Source organism: Emys orbicularis, chromosome 1 (genome assembly GCF_028017835.1).
Source record: "Emys orbicularis isolate rEmyOrb1 chromosome 1, rEmyOrb1.hap1, whole genome shotgun sequence".
NCBI classification, from domain to species: domain Eukaryota; kingdom Metazoa; phylum Chordata; order Testudines; family Emydidae; genus Emys; species Emys orbicularis.
The window spans coordinates 247,238,182-247,259,557 of NC_088683.1; the positions used below are offsets into that span (position 1 = coordinate 247,238,182).

The 21,376-nt window shown below is 39.4% G+C and overlaps 1 protein-coding gene across 1 annotated transcript in view; it reads left to right on the forward strand.

The window, feature by feature from the left end:
* Nucleotides 1–19,857, forward strand: part of UBE3A (ubiquitin protein ligase E3A) — a 104,190-nt gene extending 84,333 nt beyond the window's left edge. Inside the window, exons 7-13 of the mRNA XM_065411372.1 lie at nucleotides 4,422–4,566; nucleotides 11,217–11,422; nucleotides 13,412–13,576; nucleotides 14,848–15,003; nucleotides 15,098–15,171; nucleotides 17,721–17,864; nucleotides 18,181–19,857. Coding sequence (XP_065267444.1) covers nucleotides 4,422–4,566; nucleotides 11,217–11,422; nucleotides 13,412–13,576; nucleotides 14,848–15,003; nucleotides 15,098–15,171; nucleotides 17,721–17,864; nucleotides 18,181–18,301 — 1,011 coding nt within the window. The 3' untranslated portion in view covers nucleotides 18,302–19,857. The remainder of the gene's footprint in view (nucleotides 1–4,421; nucleotides 4,567–11,216; nucleotides 11,423–13,411; nucleotides 13,577–14,847; nucleotides 15,004–15,097; nucleotides 15,172–17,720; nucleotides 17,865–18,180) is intronic.
* Nucleotides 19,858–21,376: the final 1,519 nt, after the last annotated feature.

The following is a 21,376-nucleotide window of genomic DNA, read 5'->3' on the forward strand; positions in this document are numbered from 1 at the left end:
TGAGGTCTCACCAGTGCCTTGTATAACGGAACCAGCACCTCCTTATCCCTACTAGAAATACCTCGCCTAATGCATCCCAAGACCGCATTAGCTTTTTTCACGGCCACGTCACATTGCCGACTCATAGTCATCCTGCGATCAACCAGGACTCCGAGGTCCTCCTCCTCTTCCGTTACTTCCAACTGATGCGTCCCCAGCTTATAACTAAAATTCTTGTTAGTCATCCCTAAATGCATAACCTTACACTTCTCACTATTAAATTTCATCCTATTACTATTACTCCAGTTTACAAGGTCATCCAAATCTCCCTGCAGGATATCCTGATCCTTCTCCAAATTGGCAATACCTCCCAACTTTGTGTCATCCGCAAACTTTATCAGCCCACTCCTACATTTGGTTCCGAGGTCAGTAATAAATAGATTAAATAAAATTGGACCCAAAACCGAACCTTGAGGAACTCCACTGGTAATCTCCCTCCAACCTGACAGTTCACCTTTCAGTACGACCCGCTGCAGTCTCCCCTTTAACCAGTTCTTTATCCACCTCTGGATTTTCATATCGATCCCCATCTTTTCCAATTTAACCAATAATTCCTCATGCGGTACCGTATCAAACGCTTTACTGAAATCGAGGTATATTAGATCCACCGCATTTCCTTTATCTAAAAAATCTGTTACTTTCTCAAAGAAGGAGATCAGGTTGGTTTGGCACGATCTACCTTTCGTAAAACCATGTTGTAATTTGTCCCAATTGCCATTGACCTCAAGGTCCTTAACTACTTTCTCCTTCAAAATTTTTTCCAAGACCTTGCATATTACAGATGTTAAACTAACAGGCCTGTAGTTACCCGGGTCACTTTTTTTCCCCTTCTTGAAAATAGGAACCACATTAGCTATTCTCCAGGCAAACGGTACCACCCCCGAGTTTACAGATTAATTAAAAATTATCGCTAACGGGCTTACAATTTCTCGCGCCAGTTCCTTTAATATTCTCGGATGAAGATCATCCGGTCCGCCCGATTTAGTCCCGTTAAGCTGTTCGAGTTTGGCTTCTACCTCTGATACGGTAATGTCAACCCCCCATCCTATATTCCCATCCGTCACGCTGCCACTATTCCTAAGCCCTTCATTAGCCTCATTAAAGACCGATGCAAAGTATTCGTTTAGATATTGTGCCATGCCTAGATTATCCTTAATCTCCACTCCATCTACAGTCTTCAGCGGTCCCACTTCTTCTTTCTTTGTTTTCTTCCTATTTATATGGCTATAAAGCCTCTTACTATTGGTTTTAATTCCCCTCGCAAGGTCCAACTCTACACGGCTTTTGGCCTTTCTCACTCCATCTTTACATGCTCTGACCTCAATAAGGTAGGTTTCTTTGCTGATCCCTCCCATCTTCCACTCCTTGTACGCTTTCTGTTTTTTCTTAATCACCCCTCTGAGACGCTCGCTCATCCAGCTCGGTCTAAATCTCCTGTCTATGAACAGTTTTCCCTTTCTCGGGATACAGGCCTCCGACAGCTCCTGCAACTTCAACTTGAAATAATCCCAGGCGCCTTCCGCCTTTAGATTCATAAATATGTTAGTCCAATCCACTTCCCTAACTAGTCGCCTTAATTTATTAAAGTTAGCCCTTTTGAAATCGTAAACCTTAGTCTCCGATTTAATTCTGTTAATCCTTCCATTTAGTTTAAACCGAATTAGCTCATGATCACTCGAGCCAAGGTTCTCCCCTACAACCATTTCCTCAACGAGGTCCTCACTGCTCACCAAAACCAAATCTAAAATGGCATCCCCCCTCGTCGGTTCAGCAACTACTTGATGAAGGAATTCATCAGCTATCACGTCTAGGAAAATCTGAGCCCTATTATTGTTACTAGCATTTGTTCCCCAATCTATATCCGGGAAGTTAGTCTCCCATGATTACACAGTTCCTATTAGTATTTACTTCCCTAAAAACATTAAAGAGTTCTCTGTCCATATCCAGGCTAGATCCTGGCGGTCTATAGCACACCCCAAGCACTATCCCAGGGGAGGCTCTAGTAGTTCTTTTACCCAATGTGAGTATTGCCCAGACAGACTCCGTCTTATCCATTCCATCACTTATTATTTCTTTACAGTTTACCTCATTATTGACATACAATGCTACTCCCCCACCTTTACCTTTGTTCCGGTCTTTCCTAAACAGCACATACCCTTCCATACCTGTACTCCAGTCATGACTACCGTTCCACCATGTTTCGGTTATTCCTACGATATCCGGTTTCATTTCTCGGACCAGGAGCTCCAATTCCTCCATTTTGTTACCTAGGCTTCTCGCATTGGTGTATAAACATCTTAATTTATGCCGTTTAGCCTCTCTCATATTTGTTATCCAATTTGGTACGGACACCGTACCGCCAGTATGACCTATTTGTCTAGTATCCATCCCCCCCCCCCTTATGTCCAATCTCTTCCCCCCGGTTATATCCGTTCTTATCTCGTCGTCCTCCCTCTCAATGTTATAATCTGGTGTGGAGATTAACTGGACATCTCCCAACCGTCTCCCCCAAATTCCTAGTTTAAAGCTCTTTTGATGAGATGAGCCAGCCTCCCTCCCAGAAGTCTATTTCCTTCCCTACTTAGGTGAAGTCCATCCCGTGAGAACAGTTTTCTGTCCCTGAAAGCCTCCCAGTGGCCATACATCCCAAAGCCCTCCTTATAGCACCACTCCCTTAGCCAGCTATTTATCATCACAATCCTGTCACCCCTTTGCTGCCCTTCTCTAGGAACAGGCAGAATCCCACTGAAGATGATCTGAGCCTCGATTTCCTTAAGCGTCTTCCCCAGCCTGGCATAATCTCCCTTGATTCTCTCCAGCGAGAACCTAGCCGTGTCATTCGTTCCTACATGAAGGATGATCAAGGGGTTCTTACCTGCTCCTTTTAGGATCCTTTTCAACCGCAGGTCCACATCCCGTATCTTAGCGCCCGGTAGACAGCACACCCTTCTGTTCTCTGGGTCCGCCCTGGTCACAGGCCTGTCTAACCTCCTCAGTAAGGAGTCCCCAATCACGTTGTCAGTATTGTTACAGACATACTTGTTGACAAGTATTTTGAAATAAATGACCAAAATAATTGAAACTGGCGTGATTATATTGTTATTTTGACAAATTTGCAGAATTTTAAAATATTGTGGGCAGAATTTTTAATTTTTTGGTGCAGAATTCTCCCAGGAGTAACATTCATCTCTTCCGTATGCCTAGAAAACATTTGACAATGGCTAGGCAGTTCTTAAGCTGTGATCACAGTACATTTGTAATTTTCTCACTGTTACCTTGTCCTTCCCCCTATCTTTATGTAAGTTTATAGGGACTGGGAAGGTGGTCTTGGGTATGTTTGGGGCAGGGTGGTTGGCATCAGGGAGGGGAGGCTAGCACAGTTGGGCTAGGGCCTCTAGGCACTACTACCTTGTAAATCATTTCAATAATAATTAAATTTAGGATTTTTTCCTGTGGTTGATCAGCAAACTGAGTGACTGGTGTAATTTGGAATATCTGGGATTATAGGCAAGTATTACTGGCATACATGTTTGTTGTATGGCAATCGATACAACAAGAAAAATTAAAGTAAGGGCTTGTCTATGCTGAGTTTTTCGTAACTGCATTGAGAACCTCAATATAGTTGTACTGATGCAAACCCCCAGTGTAAACATACTGCACTGGTGTAAAAAGTGATTTATGCAGGTGTGGAAACTACACTAAGATGTACCACAGCAAGCTACTGCTTACTTTCATGCATCTGCATAATGGTGTGCATCCCCTGGTGCAAAAAACTCCAGTGTAGGTAATCCAGAAGACTAGACAGTTTGCATGCAGCTAGATATAGATATGGCAGACTGTTGAATATAATGATTCCTTTCACTGAAAACTGATATAAAGGGGGGAAAGTGTTAGTTAGGACATTTGTTTAAATAATTCTTTCACCAAACTTTTAATGTGAAGAACAATGAGTTACTCATATTCAAACACTTAAATGATATTCAGTTGACTCTAATGGTAATCCCAATTTTTAATTATTCCATTGATAAATTTTCTAGTTTATTTGTATTTTATTCTGTTTTCTATTTACACTGACTTATCGATCTCAAAAACAAAAACTTTAATAAAAATTCTGAAAATAAGAGACAGGGCACTAATGCATTTGTGCTATTGGTAAGATATGATAGTCCTCACTAGATACCTCTGCCCCTTTGCCCCAAATTCATGGCTTACAGAATGCACTTAGTCAGATTCTGGATGTTCATTACCTTCCCATATTTACACTTGTGGGTGACATCTACCTGCCTTTCTGTTTCTCAATTTTTCCTGTATTTGTTCTGTATTCATCATTTTTTTTCTAGTAAAATGGGTATACTAATGACATGTTTGTATTGACCCAATAGCTAGAGATGATTGCCATGGAAAATCCTGCAGACTTGAAGAAGCAGTTATACGTGGAATTTGAAGGAGAGCAAGGGGTAGACGAAGGAGGTGTTTCCAAAGAGTTTTTTCAACTGGTTGTGGAAGAAATTTTCAACCCTGATATTGGTATGCAATTTAATAACTCCCTCATCTCTCTGAAGTGCATGCACACACAGTTTCTCCCCATAGCTACTCCCTAATTCTAGGTACTCTTTTTCTGAGGGTCCTCTGTATCCCTTATTGAGCCAAAAGGGCATCTGATTCAGTTTGGGTTCCTGCACCTGACAGAGCCACCATCCTAAGGACAACTGGAATGACTGCAATACTTTTTGCCACAAGTGAAAGTTACCACTTATACATTTAGATCACTAACAAATAATACAATATTTTTATTTTTACCCGCTTCTGAAAATTTGAATCTAAGCCTTCTCTCGGCTTCCCCCTGGGCTTCAAGTTTTGCTTCTAGGGCTAGTAATCAAACCTGAGAAATAAAAATATCTCTTACCAAGTGTCCAAGGCAAGCCTGTATAAAGAGGTGGGGTTTTTTCAAGTTTTCAAAATCTGGCAATATAAAAAAGGGTTAACTTTGTTCTCAAGTAGTGATGCTGATTTAAATTTTTGTTGAAAGTTTAGAAATACTGTCAAATGCAAATCAATTACAAAGAAAAGTTAGCAGTAGTTTCTGGTATTACACCTGCTCCTGAGTTCCCCTACCAGTTTTTGTGGTTTGTCTGTCTAGTTTCTTACAATTATAACTTTGTATGATTTATCAAGTTGACCATTCCCCTTTAAAATTGAGTATAACAGAAGGACATTGTTATGTAGGGAGGAGGAGGAGGAAGAAATGTTAAAGGGATACTTGGGTCCAGTTTGTCCCCAAATTTAGTCTTTTAGAGAAAAGCTTATACACCGCTACCCCGATATAACGTGGTCCTCCGGAGCCAAAAAATCTTACCATGCTATAGGTGAGACCGCGTTATATAGAACTTGCTTTGGCCCCCCTGCTCCTTGTCCCCTGACCGCCCTCTCCAGAGACCCCCATCCCTAATCACCCCCAGGACCCCACCCCTTACCCAACCCCACCGCTCCCTGTCCCCTGACTGCCCCGACCCCTATCCACACACCCCCGCCCCCTGACAGGCACTCACCGGCAGCAGGGGGAAGCGGAGCAGCCCAGCCCCAGCCTGCTCCACTCCGCCAGCTCCCAGACGTGGTGCTCCACTTCCGCCGCTGCCGGTAAGTGCGGGGAGGTTGGGGAAAAGATGCCCCCCATGCTCACCTGCGGTGGAAGTGAAGCGCCGTGGCCCCAGCCCGCTCTGTTTTCCTTGCTCCGGCCCCAGCCGTGTCGCTGGCGGGGGGTTGGGGAAAGGTCCCGCACTCACCGGCAGCGGCGGAAGCAGAGCAGCCCGGCCCCAGCCCACTCCACTCCGCCAGCTCCCATCCGCAGTGCTCCGCTTCCCGCTGCAGGTGAGTACGGGGGGCGTCCTTTCCCCAACCTCCCCACACTCACCAGTGGCGGGAAGCGGAGCGCCATGGGTGGGAGCTGATGCGCTGATCCGCCAGAGCGCTGCTTTACCGCGTTGTATGCGAACCCGTGTTCTATTGGGTCGCGTTATATCGGGGTAGAGGTGTACAAAATTTAAAAGATCCCTAGAGACTCCCAAAATCTTCTAAAAATTGTAATCAAAACAGTTTGTGCTATAACAGGAGAATATTTGGGTAACAAATCATTGTGCTACAGTATAAGAACTTGAAAGTGAAATTGAATAGAAACAAACGTGAAATTGGCTAGTCTGCTTTCATTGTCAAAGGTCAGAATAATGAAATGTGTAGACAACATAAATAGAAAATGAACATTTTTGAGTGCTTTCAGTTTCACTATTATAGTGCATAATGTAGGAAAGGAATTAAAATGATGTCTCAACATACCAATTACAATTAGAACTGTTTATACATAACCACTTTTTTACACCTATTGTGCACAAAGTTTTTAAATTAAAACATTTCAGGAAGTCTTTCCGTATCTGATGCATTTCAGTGAACTTATTTCGTGCCCTTTATGACCTATTCAGTGAAGATATATATTTGAGTGTTAAAAATCTTCCTCTGAAAGGATGTCTTGTTTCATTAAATTCACACTTTTGAAAAGTAAATAGAGCTTGTTTTGAAATCCAACTCTTCCCACCCCCCCTTTAAATGGAAAAAAAGTCACTGCCTTTTTGTTAGGCGGTTGTCTATACAATCAGCATTGATGGGGTCAGCAGCTAAACTGCCTATAAACAAGCTTCCAGTGCCAGCAGCAACCCTAAAGGAACCTCAAGGAGGGAAGAATGCATCTCTAAGTCATTACTAGCGAAGTCAGAAGGGCAGAGAGCACACTGCTGTTGGGGAGCATTTGGGTTTGGCAGGCATCAGAGCTGGCAGGGAGATACCTAACTCTTTCCCTTTTTTAGAGGTGTCAGCCTGGCCCGCCCACCTCTAAATGAAATGTATTTTCAATTAATTTGTCATATTCCATGTTGTACATACAATAAAACTACATCAACCAAAAAGGATTGCATTCATATCACCATCACGTATACATTAGATTGAAGATTTTCTCCTGTTTATCCCTTTTTATGAAATCAGTGCAAGAAATCTGTAGGTTATTGTTTTTTATTTAGCAAACATTTAGAGAGTTTTTCAAAGACACAATGGGAAGTAACGAGGAAGTTAATGGGAATTAAGTGCTTTGTGCCTTTTAAAACCTTTAATATGGTAACAAAAAACTTTCATGTGTAATTGTGATATCTAGAAACTTTTGAGTTGGAATATTCCTTAATTTGATAGGAGCAATTTAAGTGCATTATTAAACTTTGAAGTCTTTATAGAATTTTGTAGTTTAATAAAGCACAAATTTCTGATAGCTAGCAAAATCGGTTACTCTAAAAAAAAAAAAAAAAAAAAAAAAAAATATTCGGGGCTATACCCATTTTGTGCACACTCCACATAAAGCAGGTGTATATATGAAAGTGTTACAGTTAGTTAATATAGCAAACTTATTCATAGATTCTAGGACTGGAAGGGAACTCGAGAGGTCATCGAGTCCAGTCCCCTGCCCTCATGGCAGGACCAAATACTGTCTAGACCATCCCTGATAGACATTTATCTAACCTACTCTTAAATATCTCCAGAGATGGAGATTCCACAACCTCCCTAGGCAATTTATTCCAGTGTTTAGGAAAAAGTTCCTAACTGTCAGGGTGGTTAATGTCCAACCTAAACTTCTGGTACCTTCCTGGTTTGTCCAGGACTCGAGGCAGCAGATTTATCTCAAACTCTGTGTTTTTTTTTGTCCTTGTGCATGTGACTCTGGATACTTTAAGCCTTGCTTACTGTGGTTTATACATCTTAACCACTGATGTGAACCAGGTTTCAGATATCTGCAGCCATAGTAGCTTAATCATTGCAGATAGTAAAGGATTAAAATGGATGAAATTATCCAAACATCTCTTGCATAGGAAAAGTATATTATGAAGGTAGTACAGGAATTGTACAAGTCTTTGATTTGAATGTGAAACATGGTGATACATCCTTGTACTTTTGCACTGCATTCCACTGAAGAAACTCATCACACTTTACAAACACCAGTTAGTTTAGCTTTAGGGCTCTCTGAGAGGTAGGTAGTATCTTCAATTTGTATATGAGGAAACTGATGCAGAGAGACACAGAAAATGATTTGATCAAGGTCCCAAAGGGAATCTGTCTTAGCACTGGTAATGGAACTCAGGTCTTGGATCTTCTTTTGCTAAGCTCCTTCCAACTTCTGTAGTGAATGAGACAGGATGAGACTCGTTCACTCTCCAAGCTGTGCACTGATGGCTTGACTACAATGGGATTTGGATCAGGCTCTGAATTAGGACAGGGGGTCCTATGGGAAAATATATACCTAGGCTCAACCTGACAGAATTAAGGTTTGTTGCATGGTCTACCTTAATTTTGTAATTTCCTAATTCAGCTATTTTACTTTGTGACCTTACAGTTCTTATTGTAGTTTTTAGGTATGGAATAAACATATAATTTAGATAAATAGATTAGAAATGCACATTTATCTTCTGAGCATGGACATATAGTAGCGCTTGAGATTTGAAATTGTATTCAACAGCATAGATGAGAGTCGGTAAGTATTTCCGTTAATTCCCTTTATTCAGAAATTTATACTGGATAACTTTAGACTTGTCTCTATGTTCAGTTTTCATTGGATTTAAACTAGGCATGACTCGTTGGTGTTCAGAATACATATGAGAAATGGTATGGCTCGTTGAGAAAACATTTTTGCTTTCATAATGCAATTCTGTATATATCCTTCAACAGGAAATACAACTAAATAATTTCAGATTCTTCTACTTGCTTTTGTTTTACTTTTTTTCCACAGGTAACATGCATTATAGCATCACAGTTAGGACACTATATGTGTAAGATGTCGCTTCTGTGAATTTGAAGAACATCTGGATGTGTTTCAATGGGAGTGCAGGAAAAATCTCAAAAGTAGACTTTAGGGTGTTTGAAATCTTTGTACTCTAATACGTGTCATAAAAATAAGCAAGTGTTTATCAGGAAATTAGTATAAATGAGTTTTTACCTATTGCATATTAAATCTGTTTAAAAATTAATTTAAAACAGCCGTGTAAAATTGAAATCATGAAGAAAGTGAAGGATGAGTAAAAACTATTAGGCTTGTTACCAAAAATCATTCTGGTAAAGGAGAAGCGAATAAGTAAATTTTTGTGCTGGGGTCTAGATAATTATGACAAGACTGTTTTTAAAAGATACTGTAATCTTCATCCTTTACAGTGGCTCTCATTGCTTCCCTTGTTTTGTCACAATCTTAGGGCAGGTCTTCACTACGGGGGGGGGGGGGGGGAGGGAGGGTCAATTTAAGATACGCAAATTCAGCTACGTGAATAGCATAGCTGAATTCGACGTATCGCAGCCGACTTACCCCGCTGTAAGGACGGCGGCAAAATCGACCTCCGCAGCTTCCCGTCGACGGCGCTTACTCCCACCTCCGCTGGTGGAGTAAGAGCGTCGATTCGGGGATCGATTGTCGCGTCCCGACGAGACGCGATAATTCGATCCCCGAGAGATCGATTTCTACCCGCCAATTCAGGCGGGTAGTGTAGACCTAGCCTTAGTGTGTTTTCTGTCTTAACTTTTACTTTTTGCATTATCTGTGATATCTTATGAATATGGATTCGGATAAACTAGTGTTCGAAATTATTCCCCCATCAGAACAGCAAACACTGTGCAAGAGTTTCTCATTATTCTATGTTTTAACTCGTCATTCAATTTACAGAAAGTACATGTCACCATTTTTGCTGCAGTGGTAGTCTGGAAGACCACTTGGAAACTTCAGTGAATTCAGAAAGCAGAATGCAGCCTCCCACTTTACTTAGTAATATGTCTCATAGGGAACATATACTTGTGTTCCAAAAACTACTTGTGGTTTCCAGTTCATTGCCTTGCTGTCTGAGGGCTTGTCTACTCTTGAAAGTTAATTTGGATTAAGGAGAGTCCACATATGGAGTTATTCCTGAATAGCTGTTCTGGAGTAATTCCACATATAGACAGTCCCTTTAAAGACTGCTTCTCTCTCTATGCACCATTCCACTAGTTGAGATCTACTAAGATACTTCTATAACTCTAAATTCCTGCAGGCAGGCCAACTTTTGTTGCGCCTCAACCCTGGATTTGGAATTCACTTACCCTGTTGGTCCAAGTGAGCTAGAATTTGTTGGCCTTCAGCTTTTGTCAGCGGGGGGTTGCTTGAGTGGGATACCTTATTTTGTGATTTGGGGAATGTAATGGGGTCCACTAGGCCCAGAGGCTCCTGCTGGAGGCCTCACGGTCCTACCATAACCCATCCCAGAGAGGAGCAGAAGAGAAGTCCTCCAAGCAGCCTAGAGTGGTTGTGGGGAAGCAGCCAATCAGAGCCCAGCAGACTCTCATAAAAGTGACTCTGACCCTGCAGTTCATCAGTTGCTGCCTGGAGCTAAAGGAGTGAGGACTGTGTTCCTGGCTGGCTGGCTGAAGGAGCAGCAGGACCACAGACAGATCAGTTGCTGGCAGGGACTGGGGGAGCAAGAAGGAGCTCCTGGTTGGCTGCTGGGACTGAATAAGGACTGAGCCCAGTGAGGGCTGCAGGAAGACTGTGTCTAGGGAGCAAGCCCTGGGGGTATGGCCCCATACCAGGCCTGGGACTATTTAAGAACTAAGTCTGGGGAGGGCTACAGAGATACCAACAGAGGGGTACTGGGATAGGCACCTGTTGGACTGTATACCCTGGAAGAGGTCTGTTCTGTTTGACATACAGACTGTGAGAGAGAGTTGGCTTGGGGGCTGAGTTGTTGAAAATCCTCCTGAGAAACCACTGACAAGGGTCAGCACAAATTGAGAGTCTGCAGGCATACGTTCTCAACGAGGAGGCACTCACGAGAGGTGGGTGCCGTCCCATTGCTGGGAAACTTTGGGAGATTGGTTATAAATGTGTGGCTTTATAACTGATATACGTGTTCCTATAGGCTGTGAGCATCACAATTTATAAAACCGGAAAAATTAATTCATGCTATGAATATGTAATGTTTTTGGTAAATTATACAATTCTAAATTTAAAATGTAATTTTACATGTATATCTGGTGCAGATGGATTTAGAAGGTGGATTTTTAAACTTCATGTTTGCTCTACGTTTTTGTTTTTCTAAATATAAAAGTAATCATTTAAATTCCATTTCTTATAGGTATGTTCACATATGATGAGTCTACAAAACTGTTTTGGTTTAACCCATCCTCTTTTGAAACGGAGGGTCAGTTTACACTGATTGGCATAGTACTGGGTCTGGCTATTTACAATAACTGTATACTGGATGTACATTTTCCCATGGTTGTCTACAGGAAGCTAATGGGCAAAAAAGGAACTTTCCGTGATCTGGCAGATTCTCACCCTGTAAGTTCATTGTGTTCCTTGAATTTATTACTACAGGTTGTGGAAAACGTATGTTCATTTAATTAAGATTTGATTTCAACACAAGCTTACTGTCAGAATAGGTAAAAGTGAAATGCCCTGTTAGGTTAGTGGAAACATTATAGGGTTATTTGTTCAAATGTGTGGATTGGTACATGATGCTACCAGTACATCTAATTTGGAGGAGTATGCATTGGCTAGCAATAGTATGTGGGTCCTGTTTCTGCCTCGCTGCATGAATGTGGACAAGTCACTTAACCTTCTGTGCCACAACAAACCAGTCTGTAAAATGAGAATATTATTGACCAACACTTTTTTAAAATTCCCATGGAAGTGCTATGCTGTAGTGACTCTGTTAAGTTTTTTTAAGTGAAAGGCAGTTGTGGCAGATGGAGATTATTCACAAATTCTTGAAGCAATTATGAGTTTTCTCACATGCTTTTTGTTGTCTCACCTTCTTAAAAACTATAGAGATAAAGGGGAGGGGAGAGTTCTTTTGCTGATGGCTGTAAAATAGCAATAAGCCACAATAAATGTGTGAGTTAACAGTTAAAGCACATCTCACGTATTTTGGTCCTGTGCCTTCAACCATCCAAAGAACACCAATAGCTTTCTAACATGCAACCTAGTGTGTTTTATTGCTGTTAGAATGATTTATTTAAATTAATTTGGGGTAATTTTTCCATTTTTATTTGTAAGAGCTATGCAATAAATCCTTCCACTGAAAGGAAAGAGAAAGTGAATAGGATAAAGGTTATTATAAATGCCTTTTATTTTACTATATTAGAAAAAATAACTTAATTTTTTATAGATTCCCTGGTCTGTTTAAATTGCTTTTCCTGACAACAGTATGCCAACTCAGGCCACTCTTTCAGCTGTAGTTTGAGGGCTAATAGCTACTTTAAACTCATTTTTGATTGTAATAACAAAATTGAGCAGTTTCAGATTCCCAGTTTAGTTTTATTTTTAGTAACAAGTGAATTCAGACTTGTCAAGAGGCTACAAAATGTGAGGCGACCAGTCTGATTTTTGTGGGAAGAGAACGGGTGGATTTAAAAGTTCAGTTTACCTCTTCCCTCCATTCCTCTTCCACAGTTGCCTTACTCTGCCACCCCTGCTTTAAAATCACCCTTCATAGACTCCATTAAACAGACCAAGATATTTAAATGCTGATTGAGTCTTAAAACTGTATAAAATTCAAAGTAGGCCACGTTAGGCATTGTTGAGTACCACAGCCAGAATTCAGAGGGCAAGAGAGCCAGATCTTGATTAAAAGGCAGTGGTTCCTAAATCAGTGTTTACTAACATGGTACATTTGAAAGTGTTTGTGGGGCATAGGAGGAAGACAACTGGTGAGAGGATGAGGATTGCAGCTAAAACTTACAATAAGTATATGGGGAAAGTTCACTACACTTTCTTCATTTAAAGAGCACTCTGACTTTCTCTGACCTTCAGTTTGCATCCCTGAGAGGCTCATACCTCTGTCCCCTAGTGGGAGTCCTTAAACTGCTGCTGCCTGCACATCCCCTGCTGCTGCTGAGCGGTATTACTAGGGGGCTCCTCAGAGGTGCAGGGCTTATTACTGCTTGAGTACAGGGACTCAGAAGGCTCCCTAAACCCCTTCAAACAACTTACATTCATTTTTTAAAATTCCACCTATACTGTGCAGTTACTGACCCTAACTTGTGCTTATTTTTCAAAGTGAGGGTCAAATATTTAGCAACACTTTAACTTCCTCCTCTTCACATTATGTGCACAAACATTTTCCTGGCACTTCTGGTGATTATGTCCCAATCATGAACAATTGGGATTTGGTACAAAGTTGTGACCTCACCCAAAAGATATAGCTGACCAAGCCAAGTATGTTTTTGGACAGTCAGTATCTAAAGGCGTACTCTGATTAACATTGGTGATATATAGTGGAACTTTACATTTTACAACTCTATCATCAAATGTTTTTTATTTTATTAGGTTCTTTATCAGAGTTTAAGAGACTTGTTACAGTATGAGGGAAGTGTGGAAGATGATATGATGATAACTTTCCAAATATCTCATACGGATCTCTTCGGCAATCCAATGATGCATGATTTAAAGGAAAATGGAGATAAAATCCCTATTACAAATGAAAACAGAAAGGTAATTCACATGGCACTCTAATGGTGGAATGATCTTTGTCATTACTATGTATCTCAGAATTTCAGTCAGTATTCTCTAGGTATGTGATTAAAACATTAATTTCAGCTAGAGATAAAGAAATAGTTAAATTTAAAATTCTAATAGTCCAATTTGGTTAAGAAGCAGAAGAAAACACTTCTAAAATTCTCTTGCATGTATGACTTTGAGAGCACCAGTTGAAGATACAATACATTTGCTGTAACACACACATTTATGTATAACAAGTCAGAAATATTTAAGACTCCTTTTTAATGTTTGCTGTTTACAATCAACTGTTAACTTAGATATCTATTCAGGATTCTGTTATGTATATACAGATTGCTGCGTAAACTGGCTATAAAACTAGTAAATTGAAATGTGCATACCAGACTTCACATTGTATATCTCTCCAAACACATTTTGGACTCAGCATCTGAGCATAATCTTATAGGAAAATGTGACAGGCCAAAAGATCATCTGCTCTCTCCTTTCGTTGTAACTTGCTGCTGAATGGGCTTAGATTTCATACAAATTTAGACTACATAAAATGTTAATACCCGTAGAAGTAAGCTTTTGTGTTAGATTTTGAATCCTACCATTGTTTGTGATGACTTAAACTTTATTTACTGCTTGCTGTGTCCTACCAGAGTCCTCCAGATTGGTGGATGTTTGTGTAGGAGAAAGAGAATTTTTCCTTGCTCATAAACTTGGTTTCTCAAATGAAGTTGTCCACCAACTGGGAGGAATCCACCTGGACTATTTTGTTTGTGCATGTGGATAATTTATGTTTAAAAATTTCAGTACATGTGAAGTTGACGGAATTGTCCAGTCATAGCTCAGCTGCCTCTGAGATTGGGGGGAGGGATAGCTCAGTGGTTTGAGCATTGGCCTGCTAAACCCAGGGTTGCAAGTTCAATCCTTGAGGGGGCCATTTAGGGATCTGGGGCAAAAATCTGTCTGGGGATTGGTCCTGCTCTGAGCAGGGGGTTGGACTAGATGACCTCCTGAGGTCCCTTCCAACCCTGATATTCTATGATTCTATATTCTATGATTGATTGTAAGTGGGCCAAGTCCAGCAGTACACTCTGGCTTGGTTCCAGTTATGAGAAAACAAATTTATACAACGCCATGAAATACTTGCTTTCCCTAATTAAATCATTAGACCAAAATGTCTTGTTGGGTGTATCTCGTTTTTTGAAGGGTAGGGTTTGGCTTTTAACTATTAAATACGTTTTGGGGTTGTTTTCTTACAGGAATTTGTCAATCTGTATGCGGACTACATTCTCAACAAATCAGTAGAAAAGCAGTTCAAAGCCTTTCGGAGAGGATTCCATATGGTGACCAATGAGTCTCCACTGAAATATTTATTTAGACCAGAGGAAATTGAATTACTTATTTGTGGAAGTAGGGTAAGAAATCTGGAATGTGCAACAAAACAAATTGCTGGTTTTCTTATCCCAAAGATACAATTATGGGTGGTGATAAAATGTCTTACATTTACAGAATCTAGACTTTCAAGCACTAGAAGAAACTACAGAATATGATGGTGGCTATAGCCGAGACTCTCTTATTATTAGGTAAGTTCTTTAACTTTTCAAGGGATATACGAGAAAACTGTATTTTACTAAATTCATGATGAAGAGGCAGCATCTGTAATGTGAGGTTCGTGTTTTTGAAGTACACACTGAAGTCCAGCAGAGCTAAATATCATTTATTATTGTTACTGAATTATCTATAATTTCACTGTGAGTATTTGAATAAAGTCAGCAAATGATAAGATGCTTAACATGCTGTTATAGAATAAACTCTTTAAACCAGTGGTTCGCGAAATGTTACAGGGGGTTCTCGGGGAAAAATTCCCTAATGGCGGACAGAGCTGTCCTTAGGGACCCTGGGCAGCACGGGAATCTATCACACTGAGGAGATTTAAACTTCAAGACTCCTTATAAGAAATGGAATGGGAGGTGGATATTTTTTGCTGTTTTTAAAATTAAGTAGGCAGCTAGTATTGTTTTTAAAATTATTATGAAGAACAAGTTTAAGCTTTGTTGTAACGTGTGTTGTTTGCTTGAACTGCTCAAGACCTGAATACTTGTATAAGAAGAACTCTTTGAGTTGGCTTCTTAGATACCTTCATGCTGTTTCACATCTGATACTTCTTGATGAAACATAGGAGCCTTGTCTTATAACAGGCTTATTCAAAGTGATACAAGCTACGAAAGTGAGATCTTGGAAGAGTGTTGCTGTTTTCATAATGTAATAAAAATACTGTAATGATAAATAATAAATAATAATAAATAGTGTGTAATAAGCATGTCATAAAAACAAATTTTATATTTCCAAGATCACTGCTTTTATAATTTATACTCAGGTAAAGGAGAAAATCCCTGGAAATATTCCTTTTTAGGAGGGTGTTCGCGAGACTTGACATTTTGGTGAAAGGGGTTCCACAGGTTGTTAAAGTTTGGGAACCACTGCTTTAAACAAATGAAAACTTATCAAAAGCGGTTGAAGAAACTGAAGGGTAAAAAATGATGGTTACTTTGCACTTGAACTTTTTTACTCTTGTGCTTTCTTGTTGAGAGATGGAAGGGACTCATTAGGTAATCCCCAACTGGGCAGGATTATTCCTTACACTATGCTACCTATTATTTGCCTAGTTTGGTAAAAAACGTCTCTCAGAAATGTTTAGGGCCTTTTCATCTCCGACCTGGATTACTCCCACATATGGGAAAGGAAATTCCACATCTTGTTGCTTGCAGAATTTCCAATTAATTCTTCTCTTAGTGTGAGAGAATCTGTAGGAGCCATGCTGATAAAGTTCCCCTGTAATTTACTAGCCAACCCTTCAAGGGAGAAGTTCCTTAGTACACAGCAGGGGAAGCAGGTAGATTAATGTTCAGAGTCCTTTGGGGTTGCCGTTAGGGGATTGATGCCACAATGTGCTCAACCACGTCCTTCTCACTCACAGAGCCCATATTGCACAGAAGGGCTTCTGTGAGGTCAAAAGTGGAATAATGCTATGGAGGGTTTTCCTATCCTCCTCCTCTGGGAGAGGATGGTATAGTTCTTGTAATCTTCGGCTGTCTGCTTCTCCTCCGGGCCATGGTTGTCTTTCTCTTCTAATCCCTCTCCAGTCTGTCTACATCATTCGAGTATTGAGGTTCCCAGATCTGAATTAAATAGTCTGTGTGTAGTGTCTCTTACAAGTCTAGAATATATTCAAATGATCTTCAGGACCATGAAATAAGAGATGGCGCTGATTTTTGCTCAATGATGAATTATCCTAATAGGAGTTTGTGATGGGTGGAAGTGTCATAATTTGTTCTGATGGGCCATTAGTGAGTACATTCATTATCACATATAATCGAAACAAAAGGCCTCCAAACCATGCCATTTGTCAAGAATGAGGATGTGCAAAATATTGTTTACCATAGTTACGATTATAGAAAAATGTAGGGGCTCCAAAAACTCCTGCTCTGATTATTTTACATATAATCAGGCTGACACTTTTTTGATGAATTACTGTTTTTATTCCTCTAATATTGTAGAAGCCACCTTTTCTGATCTTTATTTTCACCTCCGTTTTGATCTTAACACACAGTTGGTAATTGACATGTGACTTGAACTATTTAGTCAAACTAATATTGATATGTTTGGTAATACGATACGAAGAAGAGAGAAACAAGATTATCAGAGAATAGACAATGCATTGCAATAAGGATAATTTAAAAATATAGAAAATACGAACAATATAGAAAACAAATGGACAGCATCTGCAAATTATTTGCTAATTTTAGAATAGTCTGAAATAGTTTTAAAAAGTTAACACTTGAACCTTCAAGGATTTTGAAATACTTCAGATGTAGCTTCAAAACTTCAGTGGTTAGCAAATGTTTGAATGCAATTTTGTTCAACTCCTGTATGCTCGGTTTGTATGCTGATGTGTGAGGATCAAATATGGTGCCATATTTGATAATGTGTCAATTAACAACTGCAAATTGCATAATTCTGGCAGTTGTGAAAGTTGCATACAAGTAGGGGGAGGTCTTGTTTGTATCAAATATTCTTAACAATATTTTTCCCTTGCTTTCTCAACTTTTTGTTTTTAATTTCCCCTCAATAGGGAATTCTGGGAAATAGTCCATTCATTTACAGATGAGCAGAAAAGACTATTTTTGCAGTTTACAACAGGCACGGACAGAGCACCTGTGGGAGGACTTGGAAAATTAAAGATGATTATAGCCAAAAATGGCCCAGACACAGAGAGGTAAAATATTGACCTTTTGTTTGGTAAAATTTTTATTTTGACTTCCTAAAAATTAAGACGAATTCTGCAAAGTGAAAATTCCAGCAGCCAAATCTTAACATTAAAGATTTTTAATAGCATTTTAATAATATTTTATAGTGCTGTGACCTCAAGGTTACAAGAAAACAACGGGTATAAATTTTAAAGCAAAACTGGAGTATTGTTCTTGCATATGTAAGCAGATGAAATAGCATGGTATTTCTCAAAGATGATGATGCTTATATGCGTGCGCTGTGCATTCCAATGACTGAATTCTTCCTTTTCTGTTTTTTCTTAGATTACCTACATCTCACACATGCTTTAATGTCCTTTTGCTTCCGGAATACTCAAGCAAAGAAAAGCTTAAAGAGAGATTGTTGAAGGCCATCACATATGCCAAAGGATTTGGCATGCTGTAATAAATAAATAAATATAACAAAAGGGATTAAAATTGGTGGTGGTGATGTCCCTGTCCAAAAAAGGCCATAAGATAGTGAGCTACAGTAGTCACCTGTGTTTGTGCCTCCCTTCTTTACTGGGGACACTGGGCTGGAACAGCAGATTTCAGCTGCTTATATGAACAAATTCTTTATTTTTTCTTTTAGCGTGAAAGTATTACATATTCTTTCACTTGTATGTACAGAGAGGTTTTCCTGAATATTTATTTTAAGGGTTAAATCACTTTTGCTTGTGTTTATTACTGCTTGAAGTTGAGCCTTTTTGAGTATTTACAAGAAAACAAACTGTACTCTCCCAAGGAAAATATTGCCATCATTTGTAGACCATGTAACCTTCAAGTATGTGCTATATTTTTGTCCCTGTATCTAATCAAATCAGGAACTGTACTTTTTTGAAGAGTTTGCTTTTGAAACTTGAAGTCTTGGAAAACAGTGTGATGCAATTACTGCTGTTCTAGCCCCCAAAGAGTTTCTGTTCAAAATCTTAATCAATAAAGATGGAAGGGAGAACTTGGAATGTTAAACTGCAGCCTTGAGAACTTTACTTTAGTCACAGCACAACAATTAAAACTCATTTCACTATGTGTTGTCTTCACATGTCTTGTAATATATTGTGTTTTAATTAGCAAAACATATTTCTTAGTCTATGAAAGGGTAGAAGTTTTAGTTACATTGTTTAAAAAAAAAAAGTTTACTGGGGAAAGTGCATTTTCAGCCAAACAGCTTTAGACTAGAGAGTGAAGTTTGTTGAAAAAAGGATAGGAAGTTGCTATATTATAAACAAAAAGCATGTGGAAGTGCACTTAAAATGAAGTTTTATTATTAATTGCCTATTACGTTGACATTTTAAATAGACAATCCAAAGTCTTCCCTACATGTTATGTCATCATCCTTATTTAATGAACTGTTGTTCCTTTATCAAGGCACATGATCAGTGTTGCAACATAATCAAAAGGGATGGCTACTGTACGTTATCTTTTTCATCTGACAATAGACAACAATTGAAAATGATTAAAACAAACTTTTAAGGCTTACTTTATATTGTTTATTCCCAACTATTAAATATACTGTTAGAAAGGAAATACTAAGGTTACTTTCATCTGCTACATAAAATATACAATAGGTTTTGAATTTAAATCTACAAATCATATCAGAAGTAAATCCTTTACCTTTCGTAGTCTGTATATGTAATGTTAACTTCTCCTGTTGCAATATAAAATAAAGGGATTATGCATTTTTAACTAAGAGGACATAATTGGCATATCTCGTTTTACTGCAAGCAACAGCTGATGTGCAGAGCTGAGCTTGTGCCTTGACAATTGCTATAACTGACTACTACAGATCAAATCCATTTGATGATTTGTGTGAAATTGGCATTAAAAGGTAGAGTTTTGAAATCATTGGAGGGAGAAAAGATGTCTTTTCAGGATTATTTTAATAAATTCTTTCTAGTAATAGAAACAGACAAATGTTATGTAACTATAATGCTGAATAAAACAGTGACGTTTTTCACCATGGTTCAGTGAAAAAGAAGACAGTGATTTCCTTACTTTCATAAGTTAACATGGGACATCATTAAACTATTTATTTTGAAACCTTTAAAGTATATTATATGCTGAGGATGAGACAAACATTAAGCTCTCCAGAAATGACATAACACAGTGTTGCCAACCCTAAGTATTCAAAAATCATGAGTCAGGCCCCAAACCATCAAGATTGCCTTAAAAATTGAGATTTTTTTTTTAAAATGAGACGAAAAAATTGATTCTTTTTATCTGGTTTTGAGCCTTTAGGGTGTACTTAGAATACAGTTTCAAGGTTTTCTCCACCACCATGTGGGCTAGAAACTGTTTTTGTTTAAATGAAAGCAGAGATTCTCCCCTAATCACATCTGCAGGAGCCAGGGCTTTAAGAAAAAACATCAACTATTGCAAATCTCTCACTACAACACTGCCTTCCTGAGTTATTTGGGCACCTTGCTTTAGATGGGGAGCATAGATGCTGTTCATGATTGCCTTGCGGCAGTCCGTAAGTATGAAAAGTTCTTGATACCACATGTTTATTCTAGAGCTGTTCAAACCATATGTGGTTTGCCCAGGAAATGTTCTGAATGATATTTATGTCAAGTTCTCTCGGTGTAAGATTTGTGGTGATGGTTATTTTTATATAGCTCCAAAAGTCCTAGGCATTTCAGTCAGGTAAAAATACATGGTTCTTGCTCTGGATTGATTACATTCTAAATGGATGAGAGCTTTATACAACAGAAGAAAAAGTAACATTAAAATAATGTATAATTGTACTAGCTTTCAAAAAGCATGAATTGCTTTTGAGGGGGCATTACCAGATACATGAGAACTTTGTAGAATTACTAGACTTCTCATTTAAAGATACCATGTTAAAGATATAACCTATACTGGATCCTTAGGCCTGAGTTTTATCTCCTTAGCACAGCACTGATGGAATTCTGTAGACATAAAGGCTTTTTTAGCCGTGAGGGGTAGAAGTAGCAGTAGTAAGCCAGAACCCTTACTGGCAGCTGCCCACCGTAAATACTGCCCTAAAATGTTCCAGTCAGTTTCATTTACTGACCCTATCAAGAAGAAAGCATTTCCCTCAAAGGACTGGCTTTTCTGTCTTCAGCTATTCAGGATTCCAGGAACACTGACTGAATATCCTTCACCATTACTTAAGTCCCAGGCTGGTCTGGTACAGTCAAAGCCCTACAAAATTTAGCTTGGGAACTTGGGTACACCTGTGCAGTATTTTGATGCCTGTTCCTAGGCATTTTGGCACACACCACTTCTTCCCCCCTCCCCTCCCCCCCCGGGTGAAGGTGCGGGGGGAGGGCGTTTTGGAATCTCTTCTCTTTTTTTTTGCCAGCACTTTGGTGTTTTTACTAGGTTCACAGAGCTCTACCAGTGCCGTTGTCCTCGGCACACTGACACCATAATATCATAGGCACCTGAACACCTTACAATGAGACACCTATCCTGGTTCAGTGCCTTGTTTGGTGCTCATCAATTATTTGGTTCAACA